The 20,483-nt window shown below is 37.2% G+C and overlaps 1 protein-coding gene across 5 annotated transcripts in view; it reads left to right on the plus strand.

Moving 5' to 3' along the window:
• Nucleotides 1–20,483, plus strand: part of ZFYVE9 (zinc finger FYVE-type containing 9) — a 203,780-nt gene that overhangs the window by 120,804 nt on the left and 62,493 nt on the right. For all 5 annotated transcript variants that reach the window (XM_082688389.1, XM_082688392.1, XM_082688388.1 and 2 more), the window contains 3 exons: nucleotides 4,204–4,324; nucleotides 8,044–8,166; nucleotides 10,102–10,257. In XM_082688389.1, coding sequence (XP_082544515.1) covers nucleotides 4,204–4,324; nucleotides 8,044–8,166; nucleotides 10,102–10,257 — 400 coding nt within the window. The remainder of the gene's footprint in view (nucleotides 1–4,203; nucleotides 4,325–8,043; nucleotides 8,167–10,101; nucleotides 10,258–20,483) is intronic.

Below are 20,483 nucleotides of genomic sequence, written 5' to 3' on the forward strand. Positions count from 1 at the left end.
GGCGTTGTGGGAGTGCCATGGTGAGGAAGGGCCAGGCCATACAAAAGAGGCTGAAGAGTCCCTCTGTTCTTTTCTCTTAAACTGAGCAGCTCTCTGCTGTCTTCTGTTCTACCTTTTGGTTTCTTTCTTTCTTTCTTTCCTTGAGAGAGAGATAGCGAGAGAGAGCATGGGCAGAGGGGAGAGGGAGAAGTAGGCTCTCTGTTGAGCTGGGAACACGATGTGGGGCTTGATTCCAGGACCCTGGGATCATGACCTGAGCAGAAGGCAGATGCTTTACTGACTGAGCCACCCAGCTACCTCTACTTTTTGGTTTCTATATAAGATTTTTAAAGATTTTCTTTTTAGGGGTGCCTGGGTGGCTCAGTGGGTTGGGCATCTGCCTTTGGCTCGGGTTGTGGTCCTGAGGTCCTGGGATCAAGCCCCACATCAGGCTCCCCATGCTCTGTGGGAGCCTGGTTCTCCCTCTTCCTCTGCCTGCCACTCCCCCTGCTTGTGCGTGCTCATGCTCTTTCTCTCTAATCAAATAAAAGCAAAAAAATCTTAAAAAAAAAAAAAAAGATTTTATTTTTGAGTAATCTCTATACCTAACATAGGGCTCAAACTTACAACCCTGAGATCAAGAGTTGCATACTCTACCAAATGAGCTAGCCAGGTGCCCCTGATAGGGTTTTAGAATATAAATTTTGTTTCAATGCAAGAGGAAATTTTAGTGAATGAATGTTACAAGGAAACAAGGTTCAGGGTGCCTGGATGGCTCAGTCATTAAGTGTCTGTCTTAGGCTCAGATGGTGATACCAGGGTCCTGGGATCAAGTCCCACATTGGGCTCCCTGCTCAGCGGGAAGCCTGCTTCTCCTGCTCCCATGCCTCCTGTTTGTGTTCCCTCTCTATGTCTCTGTCAAATAAAGTTGTTAGGAAAGAAAAGAAAAAAGAAACGAAACAAAGTTCAGCCCAGTTTGTAAAACTAAAACCAAGTTAGTTATTTTACTTCTGTCTCTTGCATTGTTTAACACTCTATTTTAATACTTATCTGGTAAAATGTGGAAAAACAGATTTTATAAGGCCAGACTAGAATATATTTTTCTCATCTGTAGGACCCTGTAGAGTGCATGGCACTTAATAAGAGCTCACTGAATGAAATAAATTCCTTTCCACAGATGATATATTAGTAGAGGCCAGATGACCATTTTCTGTGATACTAAAAGATGGATTTATGCGTCATTAAAGAGTAAGAATAGATTACTGTATTTCCTGTACTAGGCTTTCAAAGCAGGTAATCGTTTGTCAGTAAAATTTTCCAAATCTTCTCTTACATGATGATGTATTGAGAATACTGCAAAATTTTTAGCAAGAACATTGCAAAAAAAAAAATTTTTTTTTAAAGATTTTATTTTTTTTATTTGACAGAGACAGGGAGAGTGGGAATACAAGCAGGGGGAGTGGGAGAGGGAGAAGCAGACTCTCTAATGAGCAGAGAGCCCAATGCAGGCCCTGATCCCAGAACCCCAAGATCATCCTGAGCTGAAGGCAGATGCTTAACAACTGAGCCACCGAGGCACCCCAAGAACATTGTAAAATTTTTAGCAAAAACCCCCTAAAAACTGATAGAGTCCTAAATTATAGTTAGATAAAAATATAGTAAGACATGGACATATTTTTTTAAGAATAGTTTTAATCTTTATTCAGGTATAAAATCTAGATAGTGAAGTGCTTAAGGAATATTAATCTTTAGGAAGCAACTTGATGAACTTATAGACAAACCCATGCAGCCACCACTGGATTCAGCCAATGTGAAAATATAGACCATTTCCATCACTCTAGAAGGTTCCCTCATGCCCTTTTTCTGTCAGTACCTGTGTGTTTTTCCCCCAAGGCAATCATTATTTTGATTTGTATCACTGTGGATTAGTTTTGAGTGTTTTTAAATGTCTTTTTTTTTTTTTAATATTTCATTTATTTGACACAGAGAGGACAAGCAGGGGAGTGGCAGGCAGAGGGAGAGGGAGAAGTAGGCTCCCCACTGAGCAGGGAGCCTGAAGTGGGACTCCACCCCATGACCATGACCTGAGCCAAAGGCAAACACTTAACTGATTGAGCCTCCCAAGTGCCTCTGTTCTTAAATTTCATATAAATGGGAACATATAGTATATAATATTTTGTGTCTAGCTTCATAAACTAATGATTATGGGATTTATCCATGTTATGTGCATCAAAAGCTAGTTTTTTGTTTGTTGTTTGTTTGTTTTTTTATTGCTGAGTAGTGTTCCATTGTATGGATATACAGTTTATCTGTATTCCTGTTAATGGACATTTGGATGGTTTCCAGTCTTTGGCTCTTATGAGTAAAGCTGCTATAAATATTTTTAAACATGTTAAAAACAGTTTTTAAACATTTCTAAAGGCTTTTCTTTTTGCTTAGTTGTATAGAATATAGTGAGGAGAGCATTATTTTAGTAGATCTTTGAGCATATTCTATTAAGTCGTTAGAAGTCAAGCTCTCTATCTTTGCAGATGAGATGATACTTTATATGAAAAACCCCAAAGACTCCACCCCCAAACTACTAGAACTCATACAGCATTTAGTAATGTGGCAGGATACAAGATCAATGTACAGAAATCAATTGCTTTCTTATACACTAACAATGAAAATATAGAAAGGGAAATTAGAAAATCGATTTCATTTACTCTAACACCAAGAGCCGTAAGATACCTGGCAATAAACCTAACCAGAGAGGTAAAGGATCTGTACTCGAGGAACCACAGAACACTCGTGAAAGAAACTGAAGACACAAAAAGGTGGAAGAGCATTCCATGCTCATGGATTGAAAGAATTAACTCCACCCCAACTGTGTGTTTCATCATTATACTTTATAGTGTAGTTAATGTGATCTTCATATTAATGCAAAGAAAAATGAACTTGAAGTTTTATTTCATTGCATAGTAAATAAAAACAATGACTTATTTTAATCTGTATTTTTTTTTAAGATTCATTTATTTACTAGAGAGAGAAGGAGCGGGCAAGCAGGGGAGGGGCAAAGAGAGAAGAAGAGAAATCCTCCAGTAGTCTCCCTGCTGAGCATGGAGCCCAACATAGGGCCTGGACCCAGTTGAGATCACAGCCTCAGCTGAAATCAAGAGTTGGACACTTAACCGATTGAGCCACCCAAGGCACTCCTTTAATCTCTGTATTTTATAAGTTAATTTTAACCCCTTTTTTTACTGTGGTAAAATATATGCAACATCGGATTTGCCATTTTAATCATTTTTAAATGTATAAACCAGTGGTATTAAGTCCACTCATATTGCTGTACAACCATCACCACTATTCTCAAAGTTATTTTTGATTAATTAATTAATTAATTTTTTAGAAAGTGGAGGGGAGGAGGGAAGGAGGGAGAGGGAGAGAGAGAATCTTAAGCAGACTCCGTGCCCAGAATGGAGTCTGACAAGGGGCCTGATTTCACGCCCCTGAGATCATGACCTGAGCCGAACAAAACCAGGAGTTAGGTGCACTTAACTGACTGAATCACTCAGGAGTCTCTTGAAGTTATTTTCAAAAAAGCAGTGTAAGGGATGCCTAGGTGGCTTGAAGTTATTTTTAAAAAAGCATTGTAAGGGACGCCTAGGTGGCTGAGTTGGTTAAGTGTCGTCTGCTTTTGGCTCAGCATGATCTCAGAATCCTGGGATAATATAGGAGTCCCTTATATGCTCCCCTGAGCCTGCCACTCCTCCTCCTTGTGCTCTCTTGCTCTCTCTCTCTAACAAATAAATAAAACTTTAAAAATAATAAATAAAATAAAAAATAAAAAGCAATGTAAATGAGAATTAAGTGGACCCAAATGTATTAAAGTTTCAGAAACTGAGATAACATTGAAACTTTGTTTCTGTTGCCGCTAAAGTTTTTAAAAATATCTTCTTTTATGGCAGAGGAAACCCAGGTAGAGAAAGCTTTAACCTATTACAAGGCCTCTTCTGTCATTATTATAATTTGGTGATATCAAAAAGAGAAACTCTATAGTTGGAAATCTGTTCATAGTATAAACCCAGGCTTTTAGGAAACCACGGGTTAATGAGAAACTTATGCTGTTTTTCAAAAAGGATGAATTCCAAATTTTCACTTAAATTCACATTTATATTCTCAACAATATCCTGCTAAAGTCTAGACCTCTCTGTAAAGCTTACTTTGCTGATTTGCTTTTCCTAGACGGATATTTCTCTGTTCTCTGGGAGCATAACTCAGGTTGGAAGTCCTGTTGGCAGTGCAATGAACCTAATTCCTGAAGATGGCCTTCCTCCCATTCTCATTTCCACGGGTGTGAAAGGAGGTATGCGGACTTACATATTAAACAGGGATAGTAATTGTGGGAAGCCAGATGTTGTCTTCTAATTAAGGGAAGGAGAGAGAATTTGAGTGATAACCACTTTTTTCTTCTCCAACAGGGAAAACAACTACTCAGTGCCGTGAAAGTAATTGTTGCTGTTACTGGTAGTTTTTTAGGGTAGATATTTATGTTTTTATATTATAAGGTCATTTCATTTGTTGGAAGGATTTATTATTTTTAATTATAAAATAAATGTAGTTCATTGGCACTTTTTTCTTTGTATTTTGAAACACATGACACTGAAGAGTTGCCTATAATTCTAGGATTTGGCCCACTTGATTGAACAGTCAGGACATTATCTAACTTTTTGTTTTGCAGTGAATTATACATATGATAAATAGAGAGCACTGAACATAAATAGCAATTTTATTGTTAAAAAATATTTTTACTGAGTTCTGGTAAGAAGTAAAATGACTATCCGTTCAAAAGAATGCTTATCTCTATGTGAAAGTTTATTGCTGATACATGCAGATCAGCATCTAGTTAGTACATTTTTAGGAGGTGGTTTATCAATCATCTTTCCACAATTTTATCCTAGTCTTTTACCTGGTCACCTTGCCTTCAGTCTTTCTCTCCTTTATTTTATCTTCCATGTTGTTGCCAATTATCTTTTTGTATTACATAGATATTGTCATATAGTGCTCTGGCTTAGAAACATTCAGTGGATTCCCAATGCCTTCAGTATAAATTAATCATTTTAGCATACAATGTTTCTTACAACTTTATCTCAACTTATCTTTCTAACTTTATTTCCATCCAATACCCCAGTACTTTATGCACATTACAGATCATTTACTGTTTTCTGAATATTCACTTTCCACACTTCCATGTTTTTTCTTACGCTGTGGAATAGTCGGGAGAGAATGGGCTACAAAACTGGACAAACCTGGATTTTAATCCTCATACCCTTACTTTCTAGCTGTGACCTAGTGGGCAGTTCATTTATCCTCCCTGAATCTTTTTCCTAATCTTACTTAGGTAATTATACCTACTTAAAAGTCATTGTGAGTATTAAATCAGATTTCATACCTGGAAGTATGTAGCAAGAACATTGACTGGTGTAAAGTAGACATGTAATTAATACTTTCCTTATCTTCCTTTCCTCTGCCTAGAATATGTTTGTATACAGTAGACTCCTTGAAGAAATCCTCAACTTTTCAAAATCCAGAGTAATGAAAAGCTCCTCTCTGAATCCTTACCAGTGCTGCTCTGTAGTAGTGTTTTACATCGTCTCTGTTTGAAAAGAAATTAGTTTTTTTTCTTTTAAGATTTTATTTATTTATTTTAAAGAGAGAAAGAGACCACATGTGCATTAGCTGGGGGTGGAGTAGAGGAGGAGGGAGCAGGAGGAGGAAGATCTTGAGGAGACTCATGCTGAACATGGAGCCTGACATGGAGCTCAATCTCTCATCATGACCAGAGCAGGAATCGAGTTAGAGGCTTAACTGACTGAGCCACCCAGGTGCCCCTGAATAGAAATTCTTATACACCCTTACTATATTAACACCTTTCTTACTATAATTTAGCTATTTTATAGGTCTGATTCATTTCACTTAAGCCATGCATTTCTTCAGACTTAATTCATGCTCTTGTCTTCTCCTACCATGCTGCTGGGTCTGTTGTGGGGTCTCAGCAATGTTGGCTCAAAGTATCAGACTATAAAATCCAGCCATGTCCCAGATAGTTCAGCTATGAACTTTCATGTAAGTTAAGCATTCTTTTGATTGTATAATCCTTACTACTTTACTCAGAGCCTCTAAAAACATTCTTTTGTTAGTAAAGTTACTACTTAGGTTCAAATTTTGGTTACTTTAATGAGTCTTAGATTTAACTTACAAGAAGTTAAATTGGCCTACTCTATTGTTTAAATAAGATTCATTTTCATTAAATCTAATTATTTAAATACCTCCTACAAGAAACTACTATTTATACTTACTTAAACCATATTATTCCTGTCTCTTCACCAGAATTTTGCAGTTTTGTATTCCAGTGGGATAACTTCATACAAATATTTTCTCTTAAGTCACTTAGTATTTTTTTTTTTTAAGATTTTATTTATTCGATAGACAGATCACAAGTAGGCAGAGAGGCAGGCAGAGAGAGGGGGAAGCAGGCTCCCTGCTGAGCAGAGAACCCAATGTGGGGCTCGATCCCAGGACCCTGAGATCATGACCCGAGCCGAAGGCAGCGGCTTAACCCACTGAGCCACTCAGGCGCCCCAGTATTTTTCTTTTCAATGAACATTTCCATTTATTGGTAAAATAGACATTTCCTCTTACATCTAAAAAACAGTTTTTTGGTTTCTGTTGTTATTATACACGATTTTGACTTCAAACTGGGAAGATGGTACGTACCATCAGTCAAAATGTCATGACTGAATATCACATACTGTGATACACACATTTCACACATACACACATTTCAGGGTTTCAGTGGGAAAGGTTCTGTGCAGGGTCTCAAGTATTAACTTGTCCATGTTGGAAACTGTTATGATTTACTGGTGATTTTGGTGATTGATACATGTGCTGAACTCTTGACTTAGAGGAAGTGTTTCACAAAGCCAGTCACTTATCATGGTTTTAGTTTATTTTAGTTTTAGTTTATTTTCTGGGCACTTTTTTTTCAAGTTTAGTTTTTTAATAGTAAAAAAATTCTCAACAGTACAAAAGAATATAGAGTAAAAAGTCGGATTCTCTTCTCCCTCAACCCCACAATACCCTTTTCATCTGGAGGTTAGGGTATTAGCACTTTCTTATAGATCATGGATTATTTCAAATGTTGGTCTTAGAACATGTTATATGTGAAATTCTTGTTGGAGTGAAATGAAACGAAATGATAGTTGATATTTTGTTAAAGGGCTATCTTTACTTTTCTTTTCCAAGTTTTTATTTAAATTCTAGTTAACATATGGTAAGATTGGTTTCTTACTTATGGTAAGTGTAGAATTTAGTGATTCAGTGCTTACATACAACACCTAGAGCTTATCACAAGTGCCCTCCTTAATACCTATCACCCATTCAGCCCATGCCCCTCCCCATCAACCCTCAGTTTGTTCTCTATATATAAAGTTAAGAGTCTCTTATGGTTTGCTTCCCTCTCTCTCTCTCTTTCTCTCTTTCTCTCTCTTTTATCCTTCCCCTGTGTTCATCTGTTTTGTTTCTTAAATATCACATGAGTGAAATCATAAGTCTGACTGACTTATTTCATTTAGCATAATACACTGTAGCTCCATTCACATCCTTGCAAATGGCAAGATTTCTTTCCTTTTGATGCCTGATATTCCATTATATATATGCCACCTCTTCTTTATCCATTTATCAGTCGATGGACATTTGAGCTCTCTCCATAGTTTGGCTATTATTGATAATGCTGCTATAAACAGCGGGGTGCATATGCTAAAGGGGTGCCTTTAGATTATGCCACAAGTCAGTTTGTGGAGAAGTCTATTTATAGGATAACATGTTCTCATCCAAACTGGACAGGGTCACTTTTGAGAATGAAAGGGAAACTATTAGCATTACAGTGGGTCAGCAGATATGTTCACCATATCTGTAAATCAAGTGCTTAACTCTTTCTTGTGAATAATCAGCCCATTCCTGCATCAGATTTCGTCTTGATTTGTCATTTTAACTAATCTTTTACATTGTTTTCTTCCCTTACAGATTATGCTGTGGAAGAGAAACCATCACAGATTTCAGTAATGCAGCAGTTAGAGGATGGTGGTCCTGACCCACTTGTCTTTGTTTTGAATGCAAATTTGTTGTCAATGGTTAAAATTGTTAATTGTAAGTTAGAAATTTGTTTTTTAAAATTAAAATGAGATACTTTACTTACTCATAGATAATAAGTAAAGCTTTCAAATTCCTTATACACAGTTGTTTTTATATGGGTGGAGCCACATCTTAACTGAAAACTGAGTACCAAAGAAATCGGTTTGTATAAAATAACGTATCCCAGAGGACAGCTGTGGGAGTAACAAACTCTTGAGAAGAGATAGGTGAATTCTCCATGGAGAAAGCCAAACAAAACTTCCTAAGATGGATGTGCTAGATCACAGCTCACCCCCAGAATGGTGGTGGACAAATTATCCAGGAAGGTCAAATAATTTACATGCTAAGATTTAAATTTCAAAAACCTTAATCATGTGCAAACCTTTATTTGAGAAAAGGTTAGTTAGCTGACACATAGTAGAACTTCAGCACATCATAAGTTAAGATTCAGAAGAAACTTCTTAATTCTTGGGACTAGCTTCTGGGCATCAGAATGAGTAAGAGGACAGTAAATTGGAATCTTAATTCCAGGATGGTGTTGGAACATAGAGAATGCATTTATCCTGAATGAATGTCAATAGGCAAGTTTTGGGGAGAAGCACTGGGGAACCGTCTTCTAATTCCCACTGGGTACTTATTAAGTTGACCTTGGAGTCCAGAGACACCTATCTGCTACTTCCTTTGAGGTTCTTTATTAAAAAGTGGGGGCTCTGGTTTACTTAATTGTACCCTTGTATATTTGGCCAGTTATTAATGCTTGCCCCCTTTCCTTATAGGATTAGATTTTAAGATAATTTGTGAAATTTCAATTTACCATATCTAGTTTATAAGTTACACTTAGAAAATAGCTAACCCAGAATTCCTGAAGTGTACACCATCTTAATACAGTTGTATTGGGGCTTCCTGTTAGGTATAATAAAGTAACATTATTCCCAAAGTGTAAGAAAGGGAACTTTTGTTGGTTTTGATTTACATTTTGAGATCTGTAATTATATTTGAATCTTGTTTCAGTTCCTTTGGGGATCCTATTATGTATGGAGTACAAATGATAGAAGTGTCAAAGATTGAACATTATTTTTAACTATATATGGCTTGTGCTGTTGGGACTCTACAGTGCCTTAAGGTGAAGAAGTGAAAGTAAATAGTCCAGAAAAGCCATTCTTTCACCACTTTTTATAGGATGAAACCAAGTAAAATCATGTTGATGTTTATCTAGAATTTTCTGCCAAAAAGGATAATAATTTAAAAAGCTAGAATCTTGGGGTCCCTGGCTGGCTCAGGCAGTAGACCATGCAACTCTTCATCAATCTCAGGATTGTAAAGTTCAAACCACGCATTGGCTATAGAGATTACTTAAAAAATAAAATCTTTTAAAAAATAAAAAACTAGAATCTTTCAGTTACAGATGAAATTTTAAATATATAAAAGTATATTTTCTTTTGCTCACAACCTGAATCCAAAGCTGTAATACTGGCCTTTGTTATTGTTTCTAGTTCTATATAAGTAATTTTTTTCCTTGGTAAAGTGAATTAATTAATTGATTGATTGATTGATTTAGTGAATTTTTAAAAATACAGGTGGGGTATATATTCTTTATAGCCTAAGACACTTAGTCTTATTTAATTTATTTTTAATGGAATGCCTTTGCTTTTAACAATTACACATTTTAATAATAAGAGTTAAAATTTTAAGCCCATTTTCTTTCACTGTTTCTTCTTTTACTTCCCTTCCCATTGCTTTTCTAAGTATTTGTTTAAGCCAGAGTCATTCGTATATTTTATTTTCTTCATTGGTTCTTTGGTTCAGTGCATTAATAGTTCACAGTTGAATTGTACAGATTCAATATAATACATTTTATTCTTTGCTATATTTTATCAGATTTCTGTGCATTTTTTTAAAGGTAAGGGTTGAGGAGAATGTCTTACTTTTATATTTTTATTCCATTCATAGATGTGAACAGGAAGTGCTGGTGTTTCACAACCAAGGGAATGCATGCAGTGGGTCAATCTGAGATAGTCATCCTTCTACAGTGTCTACCAGATGAAAAGTGTTTGCCGAAGGATATCTTTAATCATTTTGTGCAGCTTTATCGAGATGCTCTGGCAGGTGGGAATGCTTTATGACTTTGTCTGCACCCTTTATAAGACAATAAAAATTTCAGGGGGAGCCTGGGCGGCTCAGTTGGTTAAACATCCAAATCTTGACTTCAGCTCGGGTCTTGATCTCGGGGTCATGAATTCAAGCCCCATGCTTGGCTACAAGCTGGAGTATGGAGCATACTTTAAAAAAAAAAAAAAAAAAGGTGCAGGGTTCTGGGGTGGATCTGTTGGTTAAATGTCTGCCTTCTGCTCTGGTGTGCTCCTGGGGTCCTGAGATCAAGCCCTGAATCAGGCTCCCTACTTAGCAGGGTGCCTGCTTCTCCCTCTACCCCTCCCACTGCTTGTGCTCTCTCTCTCTCTGTCAAATAAATAAAATCTTTAAAAAAAAAGATGATAAAAATTTTTGGACTCAGATGCAAAATAATAGTCATTAATTTGGAAGCCTGGCATTGGACTTTGTATCAGCAGCAAGTTAGAACTTGCTAAGGCTTAAGGAAATACAAATTTTAGTACTTTACCTCATGTGGCTGTTACTATTTTATAAAGGCTGGAATCAAAGTTACAAGATAATCCATTGATCATCATGTAAGAATATTTTTCTTTCAGTGGGTTAGGGATCATGATATTGGTACCTGGTAAAAAGAAGCATAATCATAACTTACTACTTGTTTCTTCAGTTAACAATATCTATATAATTGTAATGTAAATATTATTTATTTAATTTTCAGGTTTTAAAAACCACTGACATGAGCAACTTTATTATGGTTTCAAAATAAATTATAAATATTGTTTGCCTTCCCAATGTAAAAGTAGATGCATAGCTACTGGAAAAGACTAAGGATACTAATAAAAAGACATTATAAGTTGAGAGAGAAGAAATATATTTATGTGTATTATTTGGCATTACAAACTTAGCCTCCTCTGATTTAACAGAGGAGGTAAGAAGTGGTTAGTTTAGCTAAATTCTCATTATCATAACAGGAAGTTAAAAAACAATATCTGTGGTTGGTAAATAGGGAAAGAGTAGTATAATAACTATAACAAATGAATAATAGAGATTGTCTCTGAGGAACAAGGCTTGGAAAGGGGGAGTGAGGTTGACCAGGGTATTAAAATTATTTCTGAGTAGTACATGGTGATATTTTATAAATATATTAAAATCATAAATTATTAATCTCACAAAACAAACTGAGGGTTGCTGGGGGGAGGGGGTTTGGGAGAAGAGGGTGGGATTATGGACATTGGGGAGGGTATATGCTTTGGTGAGTGCTGTGAAGTGTGTAAACCTGGTGATTCACAGACCTGTACCCCTGGGGATAAAAAATATATGTTTATAAAAAATAAAAATTTAAAAATAAAAAAAAATAATAAATCAAAAAAAAAATGTAATTTCAGGGCCAGCTAGCTGAACGTAGTAGGGAGAGATGGACTAAATTTGAAAGTAAGAAACTGAAAATAAATAAATAAATAAATAAATAAAAATAAAATCATAAATTATTTATACTTTTTAAAAATTTTTTTTAATTTTTTTTTTTAAGATTTTATTTATTTATTTGACAGACAGAGATTACAAGTAGGCAGAGAGGCAGGCAGAGAGAGGGGAGGAAGCAGGCTCTCCGAGGAGCAGAGGGCCCAATGCGGGGCTCGATCCCAGGACCCTGGGATCATGACCTGAGCTGAAGGCAAAGGCTTTAACCCACTGAGCCACCCAGGCGCCCTTCTTTTTTTTTTTTTTTTTTTTTTAATTTTATTTATTTGACAGAGATCACAAGTAGGCAGAGAAGCAGACAGAGAGGAGGAAGCAAGCTCCCCGCTGAGCAGACAGCCCGATATGGGGCTCGGATCCCAGGACCGTGGGATCACAACCTGAGCTAAAGGCAGAGGCTTAACCCACTGAGCCACACAGGTGCCCCTATTTATACTTTCTGAATACAGTAATTCCCCTTGTGGGATTCTGTGCCCCAAAAAAAAAAATTATCTAAATTGTAAAATATACTTTATACATGAAATGTTTATTTCAGCATTACTTAAATTTAACACAAAAATTTAGTGGTAACCTAATGCCTAACTATAGGAGAAGGTTTAAAACTGTGTTATACTAATTAGATGTACACTTTTTTTTTTCGAACACTTTTTAGCCATCAAAAGTAATATTTATGAATAAAGTGTAACAACACGGAAAATGCTCTTGAAGTAAGGACAAAAGCAGGATATAAAATTGCATCTTTAGTGTGATTATAGCTTATCCATAAAAGATTATACCTTTATGTCTTAGTCTTTGTGATAGTTTGTTATATTACATGAGGACAAGACAGTACATCGACAACTTACCACATACCTATGAAGTATACTTTAGTATTTACTGTGTCAGTTCCGAAATGTATAGGATTAATATGAATTCATTTAGAGCCTTCAGGCTATATAATACTCAGAACCTAAATTTATTTCCAGAAATGACTGGAAACAATCACTTTTCTCCCTGATTTGGATGGATTCACATATAAAAACTATAAATAGCGAAATGGCATTGGGGATCCAAGCAACTGTATATTCATGTGGGTTTTGAGGAGGAATTAGGTGCTAACGCATGGGAGGTTCATGAAAATCTTGTTCAGGGGTCCATCTTTTATTGAGTAGGCAATGAGGAACAACTGAAAAAAAATGAGTGACACAGGCAGATTTGCATTTTAGAAAGATGACTTCAGAAGCAATATGAAAATGGATCAAAGTCTATGTATCTGCTGGCAGGTAGAGCGAGTTAAGAAGCAGTTACAGTAGATAAACAAAAAAATATAGTGGATAAGCACTAGAATATTGCTTGACAATAAAAACAAACTGCTGATGCATACAACAGCATGGATGAATATCACAGACATTGTGCTGAACGAAAGAAGCCAGGCACAAAAAAGTACCTATTATGTGATTCTATTTACATGATTCTCCAGAACAGGCAAAATGAGTCTGTGGTGATAGAAATTAGATTAGTGTTTACCTGGGGTGAGTTGGGGTTGCAGGGGTTGCAACTGGCTACAGAGGGGCCCTGGGAATTTTCTGAGATTATATAAATATTTTATATAGTGATAGGGAGGGTGGTTACATGAATGTTTACATTTGTCAAAACCATATTGAACTATATACTTAAAGTCTCTGGGTTTTATAGCATGAAATTATACCCCAGTAAGATTGACTTAAGTATTTATTTATTGAGATATAATTGACATGTACTGTTAGTTTCAGATGTAAAATATAATGATTTGATATTTGTATTTACTGTGAAATGATCACAGTGAGTCTAGTTAACATCCATTTTCAGTTTTTTTTTCTTGCTGATGAAAACTTTTAAGATCTACTCTATTAGCAGCTTTCAAATATACAATAGTGTTGCTAACTATAGTTCCCATGCTGTATATACACCCTCACTACTAATTTATCTTACAACTGGAATTTTGAACCTTTGACCTCTTTCACTGATTTTACCCACCCTCTCAACCTCCATCCTGTGTCTAGGTGTCCTATGGTTTTTTGTTTTTTAGATTCTGTATATAAATGTGAAATCATATGTTATTTGTCTTTCTCTGTCTAGCTTATTTTACTTAAAATAATGCCATTGAGTTCCATCTGTGTTGTTGCAAGTGACAGAATTTTTTTTTTTTTTAAGATTTTATTTATTTGACAGACAGAGATCACAAGTAGGCAGAGAGGCAGGCAGAGAGAGACAAGGATGCAGGCTCCCTGCTGAGCAGAGAGCCCAATACGGGGCTCAGTCCCAGGACCCTGGGATCATGACCTGAGCCAAAGGCAGAGGCTTTAAACCACTGAGCCACCCAGGCGCAGAATTTTTTTTTAATGGCAGAATAATATTCCACAGTGTATATATACATCACATTTTCTTTATCCATTCACCTGTTGATAGACACTTAGGTTGTCTCCATGTCTTGGCTAGTGTAAATGATGTTGTAACAAACATGGGCTGCAGATCTCTTTTCAAGTTAGTGTTTTCATTCTCTTCAGATAAATATCATAAGTGGAATTGCTAGATCATATGGTAGTTCTTTTATGTTTATTTATTATTTTATTATTTTTTTTCAGTGTTCCAGAATTCATTGTTCATGTACCATACCCAGTGCTCCATGCAATATGTGCCCTCCTTAATACCCACCACCAGGCTCACCCATCACCCACCTCCCCCTTTCAAACCCTCAGTTTGTTTCTCATAGTCCACAGTCTTTCATGGTTTGTCTCTTCTTCCGATTTCTCCCAATTCTCTTCTCTTCTCCATCCCCAGTGTCTTCCGTGTTATTCCTTATGCTCCACAAGTAAGTGAAACCATAAGATAATTGACTGTCTCTGCTCGACTTATTTCACTCAGCATAATCTCTTCCAGTTCCATCCATGTTGATACAAAAGTTGGGTGTTCATCCTTTCTGATGGAGGCAGAATACTCCATTGTATATATGGACAATATCTTCTTTATCCATTCGTCCGTTGAAGGGCATCTTGGTTATTTCCACAGTTTGTCAACTGTGGCCATTGCTGCTATGAGCATTGGGGTACAGGTGGCCCTTCTTTTCACTACATCTGTATCTTTGAAGTAAATACCCAGTAGTACAATTACAGGGTCATAGGGTAACTCTATTTTTAATTTCCTAAGGAATCTCCACACTGTTTTCCAAAGTGGCTGCACCAACTTGCATTCCCACCAACAGTGTAAGAGGGTTCCCCTTTCTCCACATCCTCTTCAACACTTGTTGTTTACTGTCTTGTTGATTTTGGCCATTTTAACTGGTGTAAGGTGGTATCTCAGTGTGGATTTGATTTGAATCTCCCTGCTGGCTCATGATGATGAACATACTTTCATGTGTCTGTTGGCCATTTGTATGTCTTCTTTAAAGTGTCTGTTCATGTCTTATGTCCGTTTATTTATTTTTTAAAAAAGAGTTATTTATTTATTTATCTATTTGACAGAGAGAGAGAGAGAGAGGGAGATTGAGAGAGAGATCACAAGTAGGCAGAGAGGCAGGCAGAGAGAGGAGGAAGCAGGTTCCCTGTTGAGCAGAGAGCATAATACAGGGCTTGATCTCAGGACCCTGAGATCATGACCTGAGCCGAAGGCAGAGGCACCGAGCCACCCAGGTGCCCCTTCTGTTCATTTTTTGACATATTATATGTTTTGTGTGTGTTGAGTTTGAGGAGTTCTTTATAGATCTTGGATATCAGCCCTTTGTAGTGTCATTTGCGAATATCCTCTCCCATTCCGTGTGTTGCCTCTGTGTTTTGTTGACTGTTTCCTTTGCTGTGCAGAAGTTTTTGATTTTGATGAAGTCCCAAAAGTTCATTTTCACTTATTTCCTTTGCCTTTCGAGACATGTCTTGAAAGAAGTTGCTGTGGCTGATGTCGAAGAGGTTACTGCCTGTGTTCTCCTCTAGGATTTTGATAGATTCCTGCTTCATGTTGAGTTTTTTAACCCATTTCCATTTTATCTTTGTGTATGGTATAAGAGAATGGTCAAGTTTCCTTCTTCTACACACAGCTGTCCAATTTTCCCAGCACCATTTATTGAAGAGACTTTTTTCCACTGTGTACGTTTTCCTGCTTTGTCAAAGGTTATTTCACCATAGAGTTGAGGGTCCACATCTGGGCTTTCTACTCTGTTCCACTGGTCTATGCGTCTGTTTTTGTGCCAGTACCATGCTGTCTTGGTGATCGTAGCTTTTCAGTAAAGCTTGAAGTCAGCCAACATCATTCCCCCAGTTTTGTTTTTCTTTTTCAACATTTCCTTAGCAATTTGGGATCTCTTCTGGTTCCATACAAATTTTAGGATTGTTTGTTTCAGATCTTTGAAGGATGCTGGTGGAATTTTGATTGGGATGGCATTGAAAATATTGATGGCTCTAGGCAGTATAGACATTTTAACAATGTTTATTCTTCTGATCCATGAGCATGGAATGCTCTTCCATCTTTTTGTGTCTTCTTCAGTTTCTTTCATGAGTGTTCTGTAATTCCTGAGTACAGATCTTTTACCTCTTCGGTTGGGTTTATTCCCGGGTATCTTATGGTTCTCAGTGCTATAGTAAATGGAATCTATTCTCTAATTTCCCTTTCTATTTTTTTCATTGTTAGTGTATAAGAGAGCAGCTGATTTCTGTACATTGATTTTGTATCCTGCCACATTACTGAATTGGGGTGGAGTCATTTGGGTTTTCCTTATAAAGTATCATGTCATCTGCAAAGAGAGAGAGTTTGACTTCTTCTTTGCCAATTTGAATACCTTTTATTTCTTTTTGTTGTCTGACTGCTGTTGCTAGGACTTCTAGTACGTTGAACAGCAGTGGCAAGAGTGGACATCCTTGTCATGTTCCTGATCTCAAAGGGAAGGCTGTCAGCTTTTCCCCATTGAGGATGATATTCACTGTGGGTTTTTCATAGATAGATTTTATGAAGTTGAGGAATATACCCTCTATCCCAATACTTTGAAGAGTTTTAATCAGGAACAGATGCTGTATCTTGTCAAATGCTTTTTCTGCATCAATTGAGAGGACCATGTGGTTCTTCTGTCTTCTCTTATTGATCTGTTCTGTCACATTAATTGATTTGTGAATGTTGGACCACCCTTGCCTCTCATGGATAAATCCCACCTGGTCATGGTGGATAATCTTTTTAATGCACTGTTGGATCCTATTAACTAGGATCATGTTGGGAATCTTGGCATCCATATTCATCAGGGATGTTGGTCTGAAATTCGCCTTTTTGGTGGGCTCTTGCCTGGTTTGAGTATCAGGGTAATGCTGGCTTCATAAAAAGAGTCTGGAAGTTTTCCTTCTGTTTCTGTCTTTTGAAACAGCTTCAGGAGAATAGGTGTTATTTCTTCTTTGAATGTTAGGTAGAGTTCTCCGGGGAATCTGTCAGGTCCTGGGCTCTTGTTTTTTGGGAGGTTTTTGATCACTGGTTCAATCTCATTACTAGATATTCATCTGTTCAGGTTGTCAGTTTATTCCTGATTCAGTTTTGGAAGCTTACAGGTTTCCAGGAATGCATCCATTTCATCTAGGTTGCTTAACCTATTGGCATATAACTGTTGATCATCTGATGATTGTTTCGGTTTCCTTGGTGTTAGTCATGATCTCTCCCTTTTCATTCATAATTTTATTAATTTGGGTCCTCTCTCTTTTCTTTTGGATTAGTTTGGCCAGTGGTTTATCGATCTTATTGATTCTTTCAAAAAACCAGCTTCTTCTTTCGTTGATGTGTTCTACTGTATCTCTAGTTTCTATCTAATTGATCTCTGCTCTAATCTTGATCATTTCCCTTCTTGTGTGTGGGGTTGGCTTAATTTTTTGTTGATCTTCAGTTTTTTAAGGTGTAAAGAGAGCTGGTGTATTCTGGATTTTTCATTTTTTTGAGGGAGGCTTGTATGGTTATATATTTCTTCCTTAGGACTGCCTTTGCTGTATCCCATAGATTTTGAACCAGTGTCTTCATTCTCATTGGTTTTCATGAATTGTCTAAGTTTTTCTTTGATTTCTTGGTTAATCCAAACATTCTTTTTTTTTTTTTTTTTTTAGGATTTTATTTATTTATTTGACAGAGAAAGAGATCACAGCTAGGCAGAGAGGCAGGCAGAGAGAAAGGGGGAAACAGGCTCGCCGCTGAGCAGAGAGCCCGATGCGGGGCTCAATTCTAGGACCCTGAGATCATGACCCGAGCCGAAAGCAGAGGCTTAACCCATTGAGCCACCCAGGAGCCCCTAAGCCAAATATTCTTAAGCAGAGTGGTCTTTAGCTTCCAAGTGTTTGAATTCCTTCCAAACTTTTTCTTGTGGTTGAGTTCCAGTTTCATAGCATTGTGGTCTGAGAATACACAGGGAGTAATCTCAATTTTGGTATCAGTTGAGCCCTGATTTGTGACCCAGTATGTGGTCTATTCTGGAGAAAGTTCCATGTACGCTTGAGAAGAATGAATATTCTGTTGTTTTATGGTGGAATGTTCTGTATATCTATGAGGTCCATCTGGTCCAATGTCATTCAATGCTCTTGTTTCTTTATTAATTTTCTGCTTGGATGATTTGTCTGTTACTGAGAATGGCATGTTAAGATTCCCTACTACTAATGTATTCATATCAGTATGACTCTTTATCTTAATTAACTGTCATCTTATGTAGTTACTCCTGTATTAGAGGCATAAATATTTGCAATTGTTAGGCAAAGGGTCTATCTTGGTGGATAGACCCTTTAAGAATGATGTAGTGTCCTTCTTTATCTCTGACTACAGTCTTTAGTTTAAAATCTAAATTATCTGATATGAGAATCACTACCCCAGCTTTCTTTTGAGGCCCATTGGCATGAAAGATGCTTCTCCATCCCTTCATTTTCAGTCTGGATATATCCTTAGGTCCCAAATGGGTCTCTTGTAGACAGCATATGGACAGGTCCTGTCATTTTATCCAGTCTGCAACCCTGTGCTGTTTTATGGGAGGGTTTAGGCTATTCACGTTGAGAGTGATTATTGAAAGAGACGTTTTTATTGACATCATGTTGCCTGTGAAGTCCTTGTTTCTATAGATTGTCTTTGTAAATTTCTGTTTTATGACACTCTTGGGTTCTTTCTTTCTTTCTTTATTCTTTCTTCTCTTATAGAACCCCCACTTAATATTTCTTATAGTGCTGGCTTGGTGGTCACATATTCTCTTAAACCTTACTGGTCTTGGAACCTCTTTATCTCTCCATCCATTTTGAATGTCAACCTTGCGGGATAAAGTATTCTTGGCTGCATGTTCTTCTCATTTAGTGCCCTGAATATGTCTTGCCAGCCCCTTCTGGCTTGCCAGGTTTCTGTTTACAGGTCTGACGTTATTCTGATGGACCTTCCTCTGTATGTAAGGAATCTTTTCCCCCTAGCCGCTCTGAGATCTCTTGTCTAAAATTATGATTCATCAGTCTTGTAATCAGGTGCCTCGAGATTGTTCATCTTGGGCGTTGATCTTTCTATCTCTAGGACACAAACATTGGGTCCATAACCCATATTGGGAGAATTTTCATGGAGAATTTTTTCAGCTATATCTTCTGGTCTTCTTTCTTTCTCCACCCCCTCAGGGACCCCAATAATTCTGACATTGGAACATTTCATGGCATCACTTATTTCCTTACTTCTGTTTTCATGGCTTCTAAGCTGTTTGTTCCAGGGCTCCTCCTGATCCTTTTCTCTATCAGTTTGTCCTCTAGATCACTAATTCTATCTTCTGCCTCAGTTACCATAGCTGTTAGAGTATTTAGATTAGATTGGATCTCATTGATAGCATTTTTGACTTCTTCCCCAGTGCCTCTCACTTCTGCCTTAATCGGATTCCATGTAGTCACTAATGGTTTTCTCCAACCAAGCCATTGCCTGGATAATTGTTACCCTGAATTCCCTTTCAGACATACTGTTTAAGTCCATATCCAGTAGCTCTGATGGAGAGGGCACAGTCTCTGAATTTTTCCTCTGTTGGGTGTTCCTCCTCCTAGTCATTTTGGTGAGAGGTGGTTGAAGGGATGTGTAGCTGAATATATGAACTGCAATCCAGGCAGGGTGCACCCTGGAACGCTTCTGAGCAATCAGAAGTCACCACCAAAGAGAAAGAAAAAAGAAAAACAGAGAAAGAGAAAGAGAGACAGAAAAAAAAAAAAAAAAAAAAAGACCCAGCCAGAATGGGCCCCAAAGGTAAGATATATAAGGTATACAAACAAAAACGGACGAACAAAAAGAGAAACAAAAAGTAAATGACAAGAAAAAAAAAAAAAAAAAAGATCCCAGCCAAAATGAACCCCAAGGATGAGATTTATGTAATCCCAGAACAAAAACAAATACACAGAAACACTGACAGAAGAAGATGGGAGCGTGGTTATAAATCCTCGATGTGGGCGAGGAAAGTTATTTTGATTCTTACTGGGTGTATCTTGATATCTTTGTTAAAAGACTCAACTTTCCAGAGATAAAGGGAGATTAAAAGTGGTTTATATATAGGAGTAGTATTGATTAGGGAAAGAGGATTACCTTGAAGCTTATATCTATATGATCTATATGTATATTAAAAAGAAATAAAATAGAAAAGAAAAAGAAAAATACAGGTATATGTATGAAAAAAGTTCAAGTTTGGGGCGCCTGGGTGGCTCAGTGTGTTAAGCCACTGCCTTCAGCTCGGGTCATGATCTCAGGGTCCTGGGATCGAGTCCCACATGGGGCTCTCTGCTCAGCAG

This window comes from Mustela nivalis (genome assembly GCF_964662115.1).
Source record: "Mustela nivalis genome assembly, chromosome: 10".
Taxonomy (NCBI): Eukaryota; Metazoa; Chordata; class Mammalia; order Carnivora; family Mustelidae; genus Mustela; species Mustela nivalis.